This window comes from Erythrolamprus reginae, chromosome 2 (assembly GCF_031021105.1).
Source record: "Erythrolamprus reginae isolate rEryReg1 chromosome 2, rEryReg1.hap1, whole genome shotgun sequence".
NCBI classification, from domain to species: domain Eukaryota; kingdom Metazoa; phylum Chordata; class Lepidosauria; order Squamata; family Dipsadidae; genus Erythrolamprus; species Erythrolamprus reginae.
In genome coordinates, this window is record NC_091951.1 from 43898058 (window position 1) to 43917452 (window position 19395).

General features: G+C 46.7%; 1 protein-coding gene across 3 annotated transcripts in view; it reads left to right on the forward strand.

The window, feature by feature from the left end:
• MTMR14 (myotubularin related protein 14) overlaps nt 1-19395 on the forward strand; it is a 148129-nt gene that overhangs the window by 51258 nt on the left and 77476 nt on the right. For 2 of the 3 annotated variants that reach the window (XM_070738007.1, XM_070738006.1), the window contains exons 12-16: nt 2675-2751; nt 3755-3791; nt 8460-8530; nt 12488-12537; nt 18475-18607. In XM_070738007.1, coding sequence (XP_070594108.1) covers nt 2675-2751; nt 3755-3791; nt 8460-8530; nt 12488-12537; nt 18475-18607 — 368 coding nt within the window. The remainder of the gene's footprint in view (nt 1-2674; nt 2752-3754; nt 3792-8459; nt 8531-12487; nt 12538-18474; nt 18608-19395) is intronic. The other variant, XR_011557915.1, reaches the window with a different exon arrangement.

Genomic DNA, 19395 nt, shown 5'->3' on the forward strand with positions numbered 1-19395 from the left:
GAGACTGTAGTTGCTGCTCTGCAGTTCTCTTGCAGAATGCACAGCACTAGAAAGAATATTGCAGAAGGGATGGCTTCTTAAATAGGGGTTTGTCTGTTTGTTTAAGAAGTCCACAAAGATCCCAAAGTCAATTTTGGTGTTTTGATGTACAGTGGTCCCTCGATTTTTGCGGGTTCGAACTTCGCGAAACGGCTATACAGTGATCCCCCGTTTATTGCGTCCCCAACCATTGCGAACAGGGTACTTCGCTATTTTTCAACCCGGAAGTCAAAATACCATCTACGCATGCGTGCCCGTGGGCACGCATGCGTAGATGGCAACCGGGAGATCAGCTGCTGGGCGGCTTCCCTGAGTCTTCCCCCTCTTGCTGGCGTCAGCGAGGAGTTTCCCCACCGCCCACGCAAACTCCTCGCTGCCGCCCGCCCTTCGCCCGCCCACGCCGTTCATTCTCGCCGCACGGGCCTGTCCACGCTGTCTCTCGGCGCTTTCGAGCTGAGTCGGGGAGCGAGTTCGCTCCCGGACTCAGCACGAAAGCGCCGAGACACAGCGCCAAGGAACGGGCCTGTCCACGCTGTCTCTCGGCGCTTTCGAGCTGAGTCAGGGAGCGAGTTCGCTCCCGGACTCAGCACGAAAGCGCCGAGAGACAGCGCCAAGGAACGGGCCTGTCCACGCTGTCTCTCGGCGCTTTCGAGCTGAGTCCGGGAGCGAATTCGCTCCCGGACTCAGCTCGAAAGCGCCGAGAGACAGCGCCCCCCGGACCCCCAACCCGGGTTTGGGGGGCTGCTAGGAAGCCCCCCATGCCGGCGGCAAACAGCCGCCCCGCCCCCAATCTTCGGCTCCTCGCTAGCGCTGTGGGAGTAAAAACACCATCTGCACATGCGCAGATGGTGTTTTTACTTCCGCATCGCTACTTTGCGAAAACCCGCTCGTTGCGGGGGCTCCTGGAACGGAACCCTCGCAACGAGCGGGGGATCACTGTACCACGGTTTTTCAAAAATATTAATTAAAAAATACTTTGCTGTTTTTTCCCCTATACCACGGTTTTTCCCGCCCGATGACGTCATACGTCATCGCCAAACTTTCGTCCGCCTTTAATAAATATTTTTTTTAATAAACTTTAATAAATAAACATGGTGAGTAATAATCTAAATGGTTGCTAAGGGAATGAGAAATTGCAGTTTAGGGGTTTAAAGTGTTAAGGGAAGGCTAGTGATACTGTTCATAGCCAAAAATAGTGTACAGTGGTACCTCATCTTACGAACGCCTCTTCTAACGAACGTTTTGAGATACGAACCCGGTGTTTAAGATTTTTTTGCCTCTTCTGAACTATTTTTACCTTACAAACGCAAGCCGCTGCTGCTGGGATGAAGGGGTTTCTTTTTTCCCCCTTTTTTGAAGAAAGAAAAGGGAGGGGCGGCTTGGCAGGGGAAAGACTGCATTTAAATAACTAGGAGAACAGCGTGTTTGCAGGCACTGAAAGAGTGTCTTTTGAAGAAAGAAAAGGGAGGGGCGGCTTGGAGGGGGAAAGACTGCAGAGAACAGCATGCTTGCAGAGGCACTGAAAGAGTGTCTTTTGAAGAAAGAAAAGGGAGGGGCGGCTTGGAGGGGGAAAGACTGCAGAGAACAGCATGCTTGCAGAGGCACTGAAAGAGTGTCTTTTGAAGAAAGAAAAGGGAGGGGCGGCTTGGAGGGGGAAAGGTTGCAGAGAACAGCATGCTTGCAGAGGCACTGAAAGAGTGTCTTTTGAAGAAAGAAAAGGGGGGGCGGCTTGGAGGGGGAAAGACTGCAGAGAACAGCATGCTTGCAGAGGCACTGAAAGAGTGTCTTTTGAAGAAAGAAAAGGGAGGGGCGGCTTGGAGGGGGAAAGACTGCAGAGAACAGCGTGCTTGCAGAGGCACTGAAAGAGTGTCTTTTGAAGAAAGAAAAGGGAGGGGCGGCTTGGAGGGGGAAAGACTGCAGAGAACAGCGTGCTTGCAGAGACACTGAAAGAGTGTCTTTTGAAGAAAGAAAAGGGAGGGGCGGCTTGGAGGGGGAAAGACTGCAGAGAACAGCGTGCTTGCAGAGGCACTGAAAGAGTGTCTTTTGAAGAAAGAAAAGGGAGGGGCGGCTTGGAGGGGGAAAGACTGCAGAGAACAGCGTGCTTGCAGAGGCACTGAAAGAGTGTCTTTTGAAGAAAGAAAAGGGAGGGGCGGCTTGGAGGGGGAAAGAGTTTGCAGAGAACAACGTGCTTGCAGAGGCACTGAAACTGTGTCTTTTGAAGAAAGAAAAGGCAGGGGTGCCCCCCTTGCCTTTCTTCCTTCCCACTCACCCTTTAGCCTAGCCTTGCTTCTTTCACCCGCCCCCTTTAGCTGCTCCTCCCTGCCCTCTGTTCGCCTCCCTTCTAAATTTTGGGATTTTTCTGAAGGATTTGCAGGCATTATTTGCTTTTACATTGATTCCTATGGGAAACATTGTTTCACCTTACGAACCTCCTCCTGGAACCAATTAAGTTCGTATCATGAGGTACCACTGTATTTACTTCCGCATCTCTACTTCGTGGAAATTCGACTTTCGCGGGCGGTCTCGGAACGCAACCCCCGCGAAAATCGAGGGAATACTGTATACACAAAGGAGGGAAGCGCAGAGCAGGGCATCGTTATAACGTTTACTGTATTCTCAGTCTTTCTTTCCTTAGGATGGGCTGATCCACACGTCCCTGGAACCTGCCGAGATTCTTTACCTGACAGTAGCTTACGATTGGTTCTTCTTTGGGTAGGCATGCTCGGCTTAGGCGGTTATGGTGGAGGGAAGAGCATAGACATCGATAAGCCTGATTTATGTCGCATGTTTAGTTGGGTTAACTTGCTTTCTCCATTCCTCTTGATTGATCCTTTCCAAACAAACCCTTACCTGGGGGGCGGGGGGGGATTTTACATCTTTCTTGCAGTCCTTTGGGGTGGGAGTTTGACTCACACTCCTTGGGGTTGATCTAGATCCCTACCTGAATTCTAGACTAAATCCTGGTTAGTCTAAGTCAGTGATTTTTCAACCTTTTTTGAGCCGCGGCACATTTTTTACATTTACGAAACCCTGGGGCACATTGAGCGGGGCAAAAAAATTCTCTCTCTTCCTCCCTTTCGCTCTATTTCTCTCTCCCTCTTTCTCTCCCTCCCTCTTTCTTTCTCTCCACCCCTCTTTCTTTCTCTTCCTTCCTTCCTCTCTTTTTTGCTCTCTTTCTCTCTCCCTCCCTCCCTCTATGTCTTTCTCTCTCTCTCCTTCCCTCCCTCTCTTTCTCTTGCTTTCTTTCCCTCTCTTTCTCTCTCTCTTGCTTTCTTTCTCTTTTTCTCTTTCTCTCTTGCTTTCTTTCTCTCTCTCTTGTTCTCTTTCTTTCTCCATCCCTCTTTCTTTCTCTTCCTTCCTTCCTCTCTTTTTTGCTCTCTTTCTCTCTCCCTCCCTACCTCCCTCTATGTCTTTCTCTCTCTCTCCTTCCCTCCCTCTCTTTATCTTGCTTTCTTTCCCTCTGTTTCTCTCTCTCTTGCTTTCTTTCTCTTGTTCTCTTTCTCTCTCTCTTGCTTTCTTTCTCTCTCTCTTGTACTCTTTCTCTTTCTTTCTCTCTCTCTTGCTTTCTTTCTTTCTCTGAGCTTCGCGGCACACCTGACCATGTCTCACGGCACACTGGTTGAAAAACACTGGTCTAAGTAGATGTGGTGGACCTGTCTTCACAGCCGCTTGGAACGTGCTTGGTCAACACCAAACTCTCTTCTTCCTCCTACAGGCACATGTTAGTGGATCGGCTCAGCAAAGGAGAGGAAGTAAGTGCAATCTAGAAATCATGCAGTGTCCATATCACATTAAAGATGCTTTTTTAGTATTTCCCAATCTTTTGCTGATTGACTGATTAGAGAGAAGCTCAAATATATGCCCAAAAAAAAGCCAACACAGCTGCCAAAAAAAGCCAACACAATTCTAGGCTACATTAACAGTGGGATAGAATCAGATCACGTGAAGTGTTAAGGCCTTGGTGAGGCCACACTTGGAATGCTGCATTCAGTTTTGGTCACCACGATGTGAAAAGGATGTTGAGAGTCTAGAAAGAGTGCAGAGAAGATGAAGTGTTCAGTTTTGGAGACCTCACCTACAAAAAGATATTGACAAAATTGAATGGGTCCAAAGACGGGCTACAAGAACGGTGTAAGGTCTTAAGCATAAAACGTATCAGGAAAGACTTAATGAACTCAATCTGTATAGTCTGGAGGACAGAAGGAAAAGGGGGGACATGATCGAAACATTTAAATATGTCAAAGGGTTAAATAAGGTCCAGGAGGGAAGTGTTTTTAATGAGAAAGTGAACACAAGAACAAGGGGACAAAATCTGAAGTTAGTTGGGGGAAAGATCAAAAGCAACATGAGAAAATATTATTTTACTGAAAGAGTAGTAGATCCTTGGAACAAACTTCCAGCAGACGTGGTTGGTAAATCCACAGTAACTGAATTTAAACATGCCTGGGATAAATATAGATACATCCCAAGATAAAATACAAGAAATAGTATAAGGGCAGACTAGATGGACCATGAGGTCTTTTTCTGCCGTCAGTCTTCTATGTTTCTATGAGTCTTGAGACTCTTGTGGAAGGCGAGGAGGGTGGGTGCGAATCTCTAGGGGGGGGGAGCTGATTCCAGAGGGCTGGGCCCCCCACAGAGAAGACTCTTCCCCTAGGCTCCGCCAAGCGACATTGTCTAGTTGACGGAACCTGGAGAAGGCCGACTCTTTGGGACCTAACCGGTTGCTGGGACTCATACGGTAGAAGGCGGTCCCGCAGGCAACCTGGCCCGATGCCATGTAGGGCTTCTGAACATCCCAAACAGATATTGTTATCCTCCTCACACCCTGCGCCTTCCCTTTGAACACATCTCAGCTTACTAAACAGGGCACAGGCAGAACGTGATTGTCTGTGTGATTTCATGCCACAGTCCGGCCTGTGGTCCCTTCTGTTCCAGTCTTGCAAGTGGGATTAGGGGAGAGAGAGAAAAACAAACTGCCTCTGGCACAAGTGTCACAGTAGACTTGGCTTGCCCATCTGGGCCCTCTCTAATTTTGCCTTCTGCTACAGTCACGCTGGCGGTTGGGTAGTTGGTTTTTTTTTTAATGAGACATTTAACACTTCCCTCCCCGCCCCCCTCCTTTGCTGTGATTAATACTGAGATTGAGCAAGTGAATGTTCTAAAGCGACCACTGACCTTGTAACCTCCAGATTCATTTAGAATACAGCCCTCATAAGCAGCAATACAGTGATCCCCCGATTATCGCGAGACCCCTCGCGATAATCGATTTTTCGGGATATAGTGGTGCGGAAGTAAAAACACCATCTGCGCATGCGCGCCCCTTTTTCCATGGCCGCACATGCGCAGATGGTGGAGTTTGCGTGTGGGCGGCAGGGAAGACCCAGGGAAGGTTCCTTCGGCCACCCAACAGCTGATCTGCTCCGCAGCGCGGCAGCAGCGAGGAGCAGAAGATGGGGTTTCCCCGTTGCCCAGGCAACGGGGAAACCCCATCTTCGGCTCCTTGCTGCTGCCGCGCTGCGGAGCAGATCAGCTGTTGGGCGGCCGAAGGAACCTTCCCTGGGTCTTCCCGCCGCCCAGGCAAAGGGGAAACCCCAAGATCGCTTGCCGCTTGCCCGTTTACCCACCCGCCCGGCTGCTCGCTTGCCCGTTCACCCGCCCGCCCGGCCGCTCCGCTTGCCCGTTCGCCCCGCCCACCCGGCTGCTCACTTGCCCGTTCACCCGGCCGCTCGCTTGCCCGTTCACCCGCCCGCCCGGCTGATCGCTTGCCCGTTCACCTGCCCGCCCGGCCGCTCCGCTTGCCCGTTCACCCGCCCGCCCGGCTGCTCGCTTGCCGCTCGAGAGCAAGAGGGGGAGAGATAGAGAAAGAGAGAGAAGGAAAGAAAGAGATGAGAGAGGGAGGAAGAGAGTGTGAGAGAGGAAGAAGCAAGATAGAGAAAGAGAGAGAGAAAGAAAGATGAGAAAGGAAGAGAGTGACGTCATCGGGTGGGAAAATCGCGATATAGCGTTTCGCAAAAATCGAGATCGCGAAACTCGGGGGATCGCTGTAGTATTGAAACTTATATACCGCTTCATAGTGCTTTTATAGCCCTCTCTAAGCAGTTTACAGAATCAGCCTATTGGCCCCAACAATCTGGGTCCTCATTTTACCCACCTGGGAAGGATGGAAGGTTGAATCCACTTTGAGCTGGTGGTGAGATTTGAACTGCTGAACTACAGCTAGCAGTGCTGCACTCTAACCACTGTGCCACCCCGGCTGTTAGGGTGCTCCAAGGGATTCATAATTTAATTTAGAAGGGCACCTAGTTCCAATATTTAAGCGGTTGCAAGTTGTTCCATTGATTAATTGTTTTAACTGCCAGGAAATTTCTCCTTAGTTCTAAGTTACTTCTCTCCTTGTTCATTGCTTCTTGTCCTACCCTCCGGTGCTTTGGAGAATAGTTTGATTCATTCTTCTTTGTGGCAGCCTCTGAGATATTGGAACACTGTCTATCATCACTAACTCTACCTAACACTATCTAACGTCACTATCTAACACTGCTATCATGTCTCCTCTGGTCCTTCTTTTCATTAAAGTAGACCTACCTAGTTCCTGCAACCGTTCTTTATTATACAATTAGCACAGGGGCCTTCCAAGGCTTTGTGCTTTCTCCACTACCCTTATCTATACCAATGACTGTATCTCTAACGATCCATCTGTTAAACTACTGAAGTCAACCTATTCTCCAAAGCACCTGAGGGTAGGACAAGGAGGGTGGGGACAGTCCTAATCTCTGGGGGGAGTTGGTTCTAGAGGGCCGGGGCCGCCACAGAGAAGGCTCTTCCCCTGGGTCCCGCCAGACAACATTGTTTAGTGATAGTGGCTGTTTAGAGTTAGAAAGGCACTGGGAAAAAGTGATCATTTTTCACATTGATGACAGTTGCATGATCAGAATCCATACGCTCGGCAACTGGCATATATTTGTGATGGTTGCAGGGTCTTGGAGGTCATGGAATCTCTTTTTATGCCTTTCTGACAAAGCAAAATCAATGGAGAATCTAGATTTGGTATTATTAATAACTGCAGTGATTCACTTATTAATTGGCAGGAAAGGTTGTAAAATGAGAGAAAACGTCTGTCTCGCTTAGCAGCATAAATTTTGGGCAGTCATTTGCAGTCATAAGTCTGGCAGGCAATGATGGGCTCCTATGGGTATGGTCAGGTATGCAGAACCAGTAGAAAATTTTTGATTTTTTTAAAAAAATGTTTTTTCCTTCTGGGCTCTGGGTATGTTTTTCCTATCGCAGTAAATGTTGAATGTGTATAATTTTAGAAGAGCTGTGAGTGCCTATGTGTGTGTGTACGTACACATACAGTTTATATAGTAGATAATGTATATTTTTGTGTGCCTGTGGCATATATTAAATAGTATTAGTATAGAATTAAATAGTATATTTTGGATGTTCACTAATAGTAAATAGATAGGGACATTTTATCTCTTTGAGGCGAGGAGAGGCCAGGCACCCTAACTCTAACCCAAACCTTTGACGTGAGTGACGTCACGTTGGCCACCTTCAAGTCAGTCACATGCCATCCCCATCACGTGATCATCAAGCCACTCCCACCTGGTCACATGGCCGACAAGCCACACCCACAAAATAAGCCACGCCCTCAGTGGTAGTAAAAAAAAATGTAGCTCTTCACTGCTGGCGGGGCCACAGGGGAGAGCCTTCTCCGTCACGGCCCCGGTCCTCTGGAATCAACTCCCCCGACAGATTCGTAGTGCCCCCATTCTCCTAGACTTTTGAAAAGAGCTCCAAACACACCTATGTGTGCAGGCTTGGGGACAGCCGTTACTATGTATCAGTGTTGGTTGTCTGTTTTATTGGGATACATTTTTTTAGTGCTGTTACTATGTAGAAACATAGAAGTCTGATGGCAGAAAAAGACCTCATGGTCCATCTAGTCTGCCCTTATACTATTTCCTGTATTTTATCTTATAATGGATATATGTTTATCCCAGGCATGTTTAAATTCAGTTACTGTGGGTTTACCAACCACGTCTGCTTGAAGTTTGTTCCAAGGATCTACTACTCTTTCAGTGAAATAATATTTTCTCACGTTGCTTCTGATCTTTCCCCCAACTAACTTCAGATTGTGCCCTCTTGTTGTTGTGTTCACTTTCCTATTAAAAACACTTCCCTCCTGGACCTTATTTAACCCTTTAACATATTTAAATGTTTCGATCATGTCCCCCCTTTTCCTTCTGTCCTCCAGGCTATGTACAGTATAAACAAATCTAATAATCACTGTATTGGGGAAATTTAAAATTTTGTATTATACTTTTATTGCGAAATAAATAAATAGTTAATAAATAAATCGAGGACTACCTGCCTATGGCGATTGACCTCTCTTTTACTCCTCTTTATTTCGCCTCTAGATTTTCTTTTTCTGCTTCGATTTTCTGAAGCACATAACCTCTGAGGAGTTTTCCGCCGCTAAGCAGCTGAGGTAAGAATTTGTGTCTGCAACCGCCACCCTCTGAGGTAGGCAGGAAGAACTGAGAAATATTATTTGTTGCGCACGTTTCCTTTCTGCTAGAAAATAGAAACCCTGGTGTCCTGGCCCAGTTCATTTTAATTGATTTTTGCATTCAGAAACCCGCACAAATGGGGCCATACCATTTGGTTTTGGAGCTATTTCTAGAGGCCTACATTGGGGTCGGAGGGGGTGGGGGAGCTCTCTACACGGGGCTACCTTTGAAAAGTGTTCGGAAACTTCAGATCATGCAGAATGCAGCTGCGAGAGCAATCATGGGCTTTCCAAGATATGCCCATGTCACACCAACACTCCGCAGTCTGCATTGCTTGCCGATCAATTTCCGGTCACAATTCAAAGTGTTGGTTATGACCTATAAAGCCCTTCATGACATCGGACCAGAATACCTCCGGGACCGCCTTCTGCCGCACGAATCCCAGCGACCAATTAGGTCCCACAGAGTTGGCCTTCTCCAGGTCCCGTCGACTAAACAATGTCGTTTGGCGGGACCCAGGAGAACAGCCTTCTCTGTGGCGTCCCCGACCCTCTGGAACCAGCTCCCCCCGGAGATTAGAACTGCCCCCACCCTCCTTGCCTTTCGTAAAGTTCTTAAGACCCATCTCTGCCGTCAGGCATGGGGGAACTGACACATCTCCCCCGGGCCTATACAGTTTATACATGGAATGTTTGTGTGTGTGTTTGCTTTTAATAATGGCGTTTTTAGTGTTTTTTAAATTATTAGATTTGTTTTTACATTGTTCTTGTTATTGTTGTGAGCCGCCCCGAGTCTACGGAGAGGGGCGGCATACAAATCTAATAAAAATAAATAAAATAAAAATAAATAAATAAATGACTTGAGTTCGGTTAATCTATCGGCTGAGTTTAGTATAGCAATCCCATTTTAATGACACTTCCTGAAGTTAGGCAATCTGATCTCGAACTTTAAGAATTGCTCGGATGGATGGATGGATGGATGGACGGAATGATTGATTGATTGATTAGATTTGTATGCTGCCCCTCTCTGGAGACTCGGAGCGGCTCACAACAATAAAACACAGTACAAATCCCATGATTAAAAACAGTTTAAAACCCTTAATATAAAAACAATCATACATCCCAGACAAACCATGCATAAAAACGGAATGGCCCAAGAGAATCAATTGCCCCATGCCTGATGGCGGACGTGGGTTTTTAAGGAGTTTGTGAAAGGCAAGGAGGGTGGGGGCAATCCTGATCTCCAGGGGGAATCGATTCCAGAGGTTCAGGGCCACCACAGAGAAGGCTCTTCCCCTGGGTCCCGCCAGACAACATTGTTTCGTCAATGGGGCCCAGAGAAGGCCAACTCTGTGGGACTTAACCGGTCGCTGGGATTCATGCGGCAGAAGGCGGTCCTATAGATATTCTAGTTCGGTGCCATGAAGGGCTTTATAGGTCATAACCATCACTTTGAATTGTGACCGGAAACTGATCGGCAACCAGTGCAGACTGCGGAATGTTGGTGTGACATGGGCATACCTGGGGAAGCCCATGATTGCTCTCGCAGCTGCATTCTGCACGATCTGAAGTTTCCGAACACTTTTCAAAGGTAGCCCCATGTAGAGAGAATTACAGTAGTCGAACCTCGAGGTGATGAGGGCATGAGTGACTGTGAGCAGTGACTCCCGGTCCAGATAGGGCCGCAACTGGTGCACCAGCCGAACCTGGGCAAACAACCCCCTCGCCATAGACAAAAGATGATGTTCCAATGTTAGCTGTGGATCGAGGAGGATCCTCTCTGTGGAGGTGTCAGTAATTCTCCCCCCCCCCCCCAGGGTAATGGACGGACAGATGGAATTGTCCTTGGGAGGCAGAACCCACAGCCACTCCGTCTTATCAGGGTTGAGTTTGAGTCTGTTGACACCCATCCAGACCCCGATAGCCTCCAGGCACCGACACATCTCTTCCACTGCTTCGTTAACTGGACATGGGGTGGAGATATACAGCTGGGTATCATCAAGAAGCTTCCCTGAAGCCTCCAGAGGGCAAAGTGGCCTTCCTCGAGGCTGAGAGTCAGCTGGCTAATGTGCACACACATACATGCTGGAGCTGATATAGGGCAACAGCTCACATGCCCTCTGATATGGCTATCCGTGCCACCTGTGGCACACATGCCATAGGTTCACCATCACGGTTTTAGACTATTGATGCCATAATCCCCAGATGGTGCAGTCTTTGCTTAGAGACTGTGGGAGTTATAGTTGAAGGTGTTTCAAAACAGTAGGTTGCGTGCCCCAGTTTGGTCTAGTGGTTAAGCACCAGGCTAGAAACCCAGGAGACTGTGAGTTCTAGTCCCATCTTGGGTAGCCAACACCAAGGCAACTTTCATTACCGGGCAAAGACCCAATCTTCCTTACACTGGTGTTATTTAGCTGAGTAATAAAAACATAAGATATAACGCAAGCCATGAGAGTCCCAAAGAACCCAACGGTTCAACTCTGCTGTTTACATATCTTTTCTGCTGTAGGTTGTGGAGTTGTTTTTTTTTAATCATATAAACTTTATTGATTTTTTCATAAAAAGGAACACACAGACATACAAACATTTAAACATGTAGTAGGGGTTACAATTGCCCCTCTCTTCTTAGAAGTTAATTTTTAATACAGAAAAAGAATATATTCTTCATTCATTAAATCAACATATTAATCTAGATGAAAAGAAGAATTTTGTTTATACATTCTAATAAACATAAAATTAAGTTAATAAAAAGAGAAAAATTCTAAAGTCATTTTAATATATTCATACATTTCTCATAACATTTTATTTTTTATTTTTATCTATCCACTTATAGACTTTATTCCAAATAATATAAAATTCAGATTCTTCTTGGTCATTCAGCCTTCTTGTCATCATATCCATCTCTGCACAATCCAATTTTTTTTAAACTACATCTTCTTTTTTGGGGATACTTTCCCCCTTCCAATTTTGTGCGTAAACATGACATGATCGAAACATTTAAATATGTTAAAGGGTAAAATAGGGTTCAGGAGGGAAGTGTTTTTAATAGGAAAGTGAACACAAGAACAAGGGGACACCTGACTCTGTGGTTTCTACTCCCAATCCCAAACCCTTTAACCTTAGACTGTCTACAGTCGTCCTCACCCCCTTTCTAAGAGGTCTGCATAAGCGCACCCCTGTGCCTTCTGTCCCTGTCCTTCTATTGTCTTCTATCGTTACTTTTTATCATTACCTATCTAATGTTTATTTGTACAAATTACCATCCTATAATTGTCTGGGCAAAAGATATTGACAAAATTGTATGGGTCCAAAGGCGGGCTACAAGAATGGTGGAAGGTCTTAAGCATAAAACTTACCAGGAAAGACTTCATGAACTCAATCTGTATAGTCTGGAGGACAGAAGGAAAAGGGAGGACATGATCGAAACATTTAAATATGTTAAAGGGTTAAATAAGGTCCAGGAGGGAAGTGTTTTTAATGAGAAAGTGAACACAAGAACAAGGGGACACAATCTGAAGTTAGTTTGGGGAAAGATCAAAGGCAACATGAGGAAATATTATTTTACTGAAAGAGTAGTAGAACCTTGGAACAAACTTCCAGCAGACGTGGTTGGTAAATCCACAGTAACTGAATTTAAACATGCCTGGGATAAACATATATCCATTGTAAGATAAAATACAGGAAATAGTATAAGGGCAGACTAGATGGACCATGAGGTCTTTTTCTGCCGTCAGTCTTCTATGTTTCTATGTTTCTATTAAACTATCCTGGCCGCTGTTAAAATATGTACAACTAAAAAGAAAATATCTTTTTTATATTTCTGCTTAGTTATGCCTAACAAATAGAATTCTGGGTTTTTTTCCTATCTCTTATAGTGTTGTAGTGTTTGATTGTGTCCTTCCCATTTCCTAACATTTTTTTTCCTTTCTGTCCCAGAAGGAAGAGCCTGCCGCCTGGATTCACTCTGGAAGAAATCTGTATGCTAAGTGAGTTTCTCTTTCTGTCTTTACACAAGGCTCCTTAATCTGAGCTAGGACTCTCATTTTCTCAGCTTTTGAGACAATAACTATTTATTTATTTATTTAAAAAACATTCATTGGTGGGAAGGCAGCAGCATACACCAATCAGTCAGTGACACAACAGAATGCCGAGTAGAATTTCCTCCAGGGCTTTATTTAGTGGAAATTAGGAATTTTTTGGACTATAAGACGCACAGGTGTATAAGACACACCGAGATTCCAAAGACGTAAGTAAGAAAATAAGTTTTTGTCCTCCGTGGTTTCCCAAACCCTCTATGTGCCCCGTTTTTTTGCAAAAATGGGCCTGTTTTTCCACCCATTTTTTTTTAAAAAAATGGGGTGGGCAGGGGGGTTTGCAGGCATGCAGAGAGCTCCTGGGAGCTGGGGGAAGGTAAAAATTCAATTCAATTTGTTAGATTTGTATGCTGCCCCTCTCCGAAGACTCGGGGCGACTCACAACAATAATAAAAGCAATATTCCAGCGAAAACAAATCTCATATTAAAAAGCACATAAAACACTATCATATTTAAAAAAGCAAACAACATATACATACCCAAACATAAATATAAAAAAGCCTGGGGGAAAGGTGTCTCAACTCCCCCATGCCTGGCGGTATAGATGGGTCTTAAGTAGCTTACGAAAGACAAGGAGGGTGGGGGCAGTTCTAATCTCCGGGGGGAGTTGATTCAAGAGGGCCGGGGCTGCCACAGAGAAGGCTCTTCCCCTGGGGCCCGCCAGACGACATTGTTTGGTCGTCAGGACCCGGAGAAAGCCAACTCTGTGGGACCTTATCGGTTGCTGGGATTCGTGCGGTAGCAGGCAGTTCCGGAGGTACTCTGGTCCAATGCCATGCAGGGCTTTAAAGGTAATAACCAACACTTTGAATTGTGACCGGAAACTGATCGGCAGCCAATGCAGGCCTCGGAGTGTTGCAGAAATGTGGGCGAATCTAGGAAGCCCCACGATGGCTCTCGCAGCCGCATTCTGCACGATCTGAAGTTTCCGAACACTTTTCAGAGGTAGCCCCATGTAGAGAGCATTGCAGTAATTGAACCTCGAGGTGATAAGGGCATGAGTGACTGTGAGCAATGACTCCCTGTCCAAATAGGGCCGCAACTGGTGCACCAGGCGAACCTGGGCAAACGCCCTTCTCACCACAGCCGAAAGATGATGTTCCAACGTCAGCTGCGGATCGAGGAGGATGCCGAAGTTGCGAACCCTCTCTGAGGGGGTCAATAGTTTCCCCCCCCCCCCCAGGGTAATGGACGGACAGATGGAATTGTCCTTGGGAGGCAAGACCCACAGCCACTCCGTCTTGTCTGGGTTGACTTTGAGTTTGTTGACACCCATCCAGGCCCCAACAGCCTCCAGGCACCGGCACATCACTTCCACTGCTTCGTTTTTGAAAAAAAAACACCAGGGGAGGGTAAAAACGTCCTGCCCCATCCCCCTGGAGGTTCTCTGGAAGCCAAAAATGCCCTCCCAGAGGCTCTGTGCGAGCCAAAAACCAGCTGACCACCGCACACATATGCACATTGGAGCTGAGCTAGGGCAACAGCTCACGTGCCAGCAAATATATCTCCACGTGCCACCTGTGGCACCCATGCCATAGATTCGCCATCACTGGGCTAGATAATACTGATACATTTCTCTGAACATCAGTAAATGCAAGAAGGATAACACAGTTGCATTTTCAATAGGGATTTCAGTGATAGTCTGTTTCAACGGAGGGTCAAATTTACACCTTGGAGGATTAATGGGGTTTGCTATTGAGCTTTTAAAATCCCCAGTCTCTCATTACTTTGTCTGGAAGGTGTTACCCTGCTATACAATGTGGCAAACATCCAGTTTGCGTTTCCGAAACTACAATTGTTCAACACACACACACACACACACACACATACACCATTGTCCCATATCCGTCCCTTTGGGGATATGTGAAGATAATCCCTGGGAAAACTGCAGGAGCCAGACGGGGACTTCCAATGAGAGTGGAATGGGATAATAAGTCAGTGTGCCTTCCAATATCTTAACTTCATAAAATCATATACCAAAATGTCTTACCTGTTAACGACTTCTTCACCTTCAACCGCAACAACACACGAGCATGCAATTGATTTAAACTCAATGTCCACCACTCCAAACTAGACTGCACAAAAAATCCAACTTCAGAAATAGTGTAATCAGCGCCTGGAATGCATTACCTGACTCTGTGGTTTCTATTCCCAACCCCAAAACCTTTAACCTTAGACTGTCTACAGTCGTCCTCACCCCCTTTCTAAGAGGTCTGTAAGGGGCGTGCATAACCGCACCATTGTGCCTTCCGTCCCTGTCCTTCTATTGTCTTCTATAGTTACTTTTTATCATTACCTATCTAATGTTTATTTGTACAAATTACCATCCTATAATTGTCTGGGCAAAAGATATTGACAAAATTGAACGGGTCCAAAGACGGGCTACAAGAATGGTGGAAGGTCTTAAGCATAAAACGTATCAGGAAAGACTTAATGAACTCAATCTGTATAGTCTGGAGGACAGAAGGGAAAGGGGGGACATGATCGAAACATTTAAATATGTCAAAGGGTTAAATAAGGTCCAGGAGGGAAGTGTTTTTAATAAGAAAGTGAACACAAGAACAAGGGGACACAATCTGAAGTTAGTTGGGGGAAAGATCAAAAGCAACGTGAGAAAATATTATTTCACTGAAAGAGTAGTAGATCCTTGGAACAAACTTCCAGCAGACGTGGTAGATAAATCCACAGTAACTGAATTTAAACATGCCTGGGATAAACATATATCCACCCTAAGCTAAAATACAGAAAATAGTATAAGGGCAGACTAGATGGACCATGAGGTCTTTTTCTGCCGTCGGTCTTCTATGTTTCTATGTCTGACAAGTAAATAAATAAATAAATAAAAATAAAATAAATAAAATAAGAATGTCAGTGTGCCTCTCCTGTCCAAAATGTGTTTATTGAACAGTTTCGGTTGTGCAGGACAGGGTCATGGGCGCCTTCTGGCCACTGGCTTTTCCAACGCCTGCTTCTATTTCTAGCTGCCTCTGGAAAGGGGGAGAGGATCCGTGCTGCTCGTCTTGGCAATAGACTGTCCCCAGCCAACCACTTTGGTCTTGCCATCTCCAGCCAGCACTAGTTGGCAAATCGTGTCCGCTGACAATGACATGGTCTCTTTTCTGGAGAAGCCTTGTGCTCAGTTCCGCAGATGGCACGACTCGATTTTGAAACACATCACTTAGCTGTCATCTTGACTATCTCCCAACCAGCAATTAAAATAAATAGCGTAGGAGTCCTTTTAATTCTGCTTGCTTTCTTTTTTAACCACTTGTAAAAAAAAAAAGTCTATTTCTGGACAATCCAAATTTAGGATATTGTATACTCTGGCAAAGAAAAGCCAATTTCTATGCACACAAAATAGCCATAACTTGGTCATGAATATTCTAATTGATATACAGGAACACAAGTTATGCAAAACACATTTGTTTTCCATTTATGCTGTTGAAATCTCACATCTACCTTTCCTCCCCCCCCCTTCCCCAAAGCCATACAACTCTGATTTTTTTTAGGGCAATTGCCCACCTACCCTTCAAGCTTGCTTCTAAAGTTTGTTTGTTTGCTTGTTTTTAAAAATGTACAATGGAGGATTAAGGTTTGTTTTAAAAAAAACCTTAATCCTCCATTGTATATTTTTGTACAGTGGTACCTCCACCTAAGAACACCTCTACTTACGAACTTTTCTAGATAAGAACCGGGTGTTCAAGATTTTTTTGCCTTTTCTCAAGAGGCAAACCTGAACCTCGGAAACTAACCGGAAAAGGCAGGGAGAAGCCTCCGTGGGGCCTCTCTAGGAATCTCCTGGGAGGAAACAGGGCCGGAAAAGGCAGGGAGAAGCCTCCGTGGGGCCTCTCTAGGAATCTCCTGGGAGGAAACAGGGCCGGAAAAGGCAGGGAGAAGCCTCCGTGGGGCCTCTCTAGGAATCTCCTGGGAGGAAACAGGGCTGGAAAAGGCAGGGAGAAGCCTCCGTGGGGCCTCTCTAGGAATCTCCTGGGAGGAAACAGGGCTGGAAAAGGCAGGGAGAAGCCTCCGTGGGGCCTCTCTAGGAATCTCCTGGGAGGAAACAGGGCTGGAAAAGGCAGGGAGAAGCCTCCGTGGGGCCTCTCTAGGAATCTCCTGGGAGGAAACAGGGCTGGAAAAGGCAGGGAGAAGCCTCCGTGGGGCCTCTCTAGGAATCTCCTGGGCGGAAACAGGGCTGAAAAAGGCAGGGAGAAGCCTCCGTGGGGCCTCTCTAGGAATCTCCTGGGAGGAAACAGGGCTGGAAAAGGCAGGGAGAAGCCTCCGTGGGACCTCTCTAGGAATCTCCAGGGATAAACAGGGCCAGAAAAGGCAGGGAGAAGCCTCCGTGGGGCCTCTCTAGGAATCTCCTGGGAGGAAACAGGGCTGAAAAAGGCAGGGAGAAGCCTCCGTGGGGCCTCTCTAGGAATCTCCTGGGAGGAAACAGAGCCTCCACCCTCTCTGGTTTCCCCAATCGCACACATTATTTGCTGTTACATTGATTCCTATGGGAAAAATTGCTTCTTCTTACAAACATTTCTACTTAAGAACCTGGTCACGGAACAAATTAAGTAGAGGTCGTAAGAAGAGGTACCACTGTATTTTGCTGCAGGTGCTATTGAGAAAAATTACAGCCAGGATATCTTTGGCAACCAGATATCCACCTGCAGAAATTGAGCCATCTATATATATATATAGATAGTCGGCTGTATGAGAGTAATTTCTGTCCGTGATCTATGAATTCATGCTTGGCTTTTTCTCTTTGTAAATGGGTTAATGGGGACCAGTGAGGGGCTGCTCGCTTTACCTTCTACTGGTGCACCCTCTGAGGTCCTTGCTGGTGGGCAGGTGCCTGGCGGGCACGCACATGCCCGGCGGCGCAAGATGTGGTTTTTGTGCATGTGCAGCAAGCGAAATCTCGTGCAAGGACTTGCGTGGGAGCAAGGTTTTGGTGATATTTTTGCTTCTGCACATGCACAGAAGGAAAAGATCGGCCAAAGTCGCCAAAATCTTGCTATCATGTGTGTCCTTGCACGAGATTTCGCTTGCTGCGCATGTGCAGAAGCCACATCTCATATGGGGACATGTCAGGGGTATGCAGCTGCGCACGCATCCCAGAATTTCCTACCTGGATGGAGCACCTGAGCTGCTGCCAGAGCTGAGTTTTAAGGAGTTTACGGAAGGCAAGGAGGGTGGGGGCAGTTCTAATCTCCGGGGGGAGCTGGTTCCAGGGAGTCGGGGCTGCCACAGAGAAGGCTCTTCCCCTGGAACCCGCTAGACGACATTGTTTAATCGACGGGACCCGGAGAAGGCCAACTCTGTGGGACCTAAATGGTCGCTGGGATTAGTGCGGCAGAAGGCGGTCCCGGAGATATTCTGGTCCGACACCATGAAGGGTTTTATAGGTCATAACCAACACTTTGAATTGTGACCGGAAACTGGTCGGCAACCAATGCAGACTGCGGAGTGTTGGTGTAACATGGGCATGCCTGGGGAAGCCCATGATTGCTCTCGCAGCTGCATTCTGCACGATCTGAAGTTTCTGAACACTTTTCAAAGGTAGCCCCATGTAGAGAGCGTTACAGTAGTCGAGCCTCGAGGTGATGAGGGCATGAGTGATTGTGATCAGTGACTCCCGGTCCAGATAGGGCCGCAACTGGTATCTATTGGATTTGTCATGAATTGTTTTATTGTATGCTGTGAGCCGCCCCAAGTCTACGGAGAGGGGCGGCATACAAATCTAATAAATAAATAAATAAAACCATCCATGTCCAGGAGGGTATGGGCGTCATCCTATCAGCTCACTGCTACTCTGGATGCTTTTGTGTGTTACAGAGCAGAGGGACCGGGGCAGCACCACCAGCCTGAGCAGTGACTTTTCCCTTATGATGGAGAACTCACCAGGAGCAGCAGGGAGCTTCACCTACGACGCTGTGGAGTTGATGCTAACAGGACCTCAAGCTTCTTGGTCAGCACCTATATGCAAACTTTCTACTGTGGGAAACCTGCATGCTACATTGTTTGGTCGACGGGACCCTAAGGAGAGCAAATCTGTGGGACCTCACCGGTCGCTGGGATTCGTGCGGCAGGAGGCGGTCCCGGAGATAGTCAGGTCCTATACCATGTAGGGCTTTATAGGTCATAACCAACACTTTGAATTGTGTCCGGAAACAGATTGGTAGCCAATGCAGTCCGCAGAGTGATGGTGAGATGTGGACATTTCTTGGAAGGCCCAAGGCTGCTCACGCGGCTGCATTTTGCACGAGCTGAAGTTTCCGGACGCTCTTCAAACTGATCCAGGGAATTTTGTGAGTTGAAGTTCACAAGTCTTAAAGTTGCCAAGTTTGAAGATCTCTGATCTACCGTATTTTTCTAAGCATAAGGAACAACTTTTCTTCCCGGCTACAAATGTAGCTTTTTGGGGACTTCCGCCCCCCCCCCCCCCCCAGCCCTAATGAGGTTCTGGCTCTTACAGGCTTTTTCATTGCTACTCTGTCAGAAAAAGGTTTTTTCCAGCCCTAAATCTTTGCGGGATTTTTTCCGATGGCTACTCGCGTCAAATAAGGTTTGTTAAAGCTCTAACCCGGGGATAAAATAATGTACTGAAGCTGACCAAACTAAGGACAATAGTCAGATGAATCCCTAGTAGGCAGATTTCTTTCCCTTTTTTCCTCCCCAAAATCTAAGGTATGTCTTATACACCGGTGCGTCTTATACTCTGAAAAATACGGTAATCGATCATTCAATGCTCGGGGG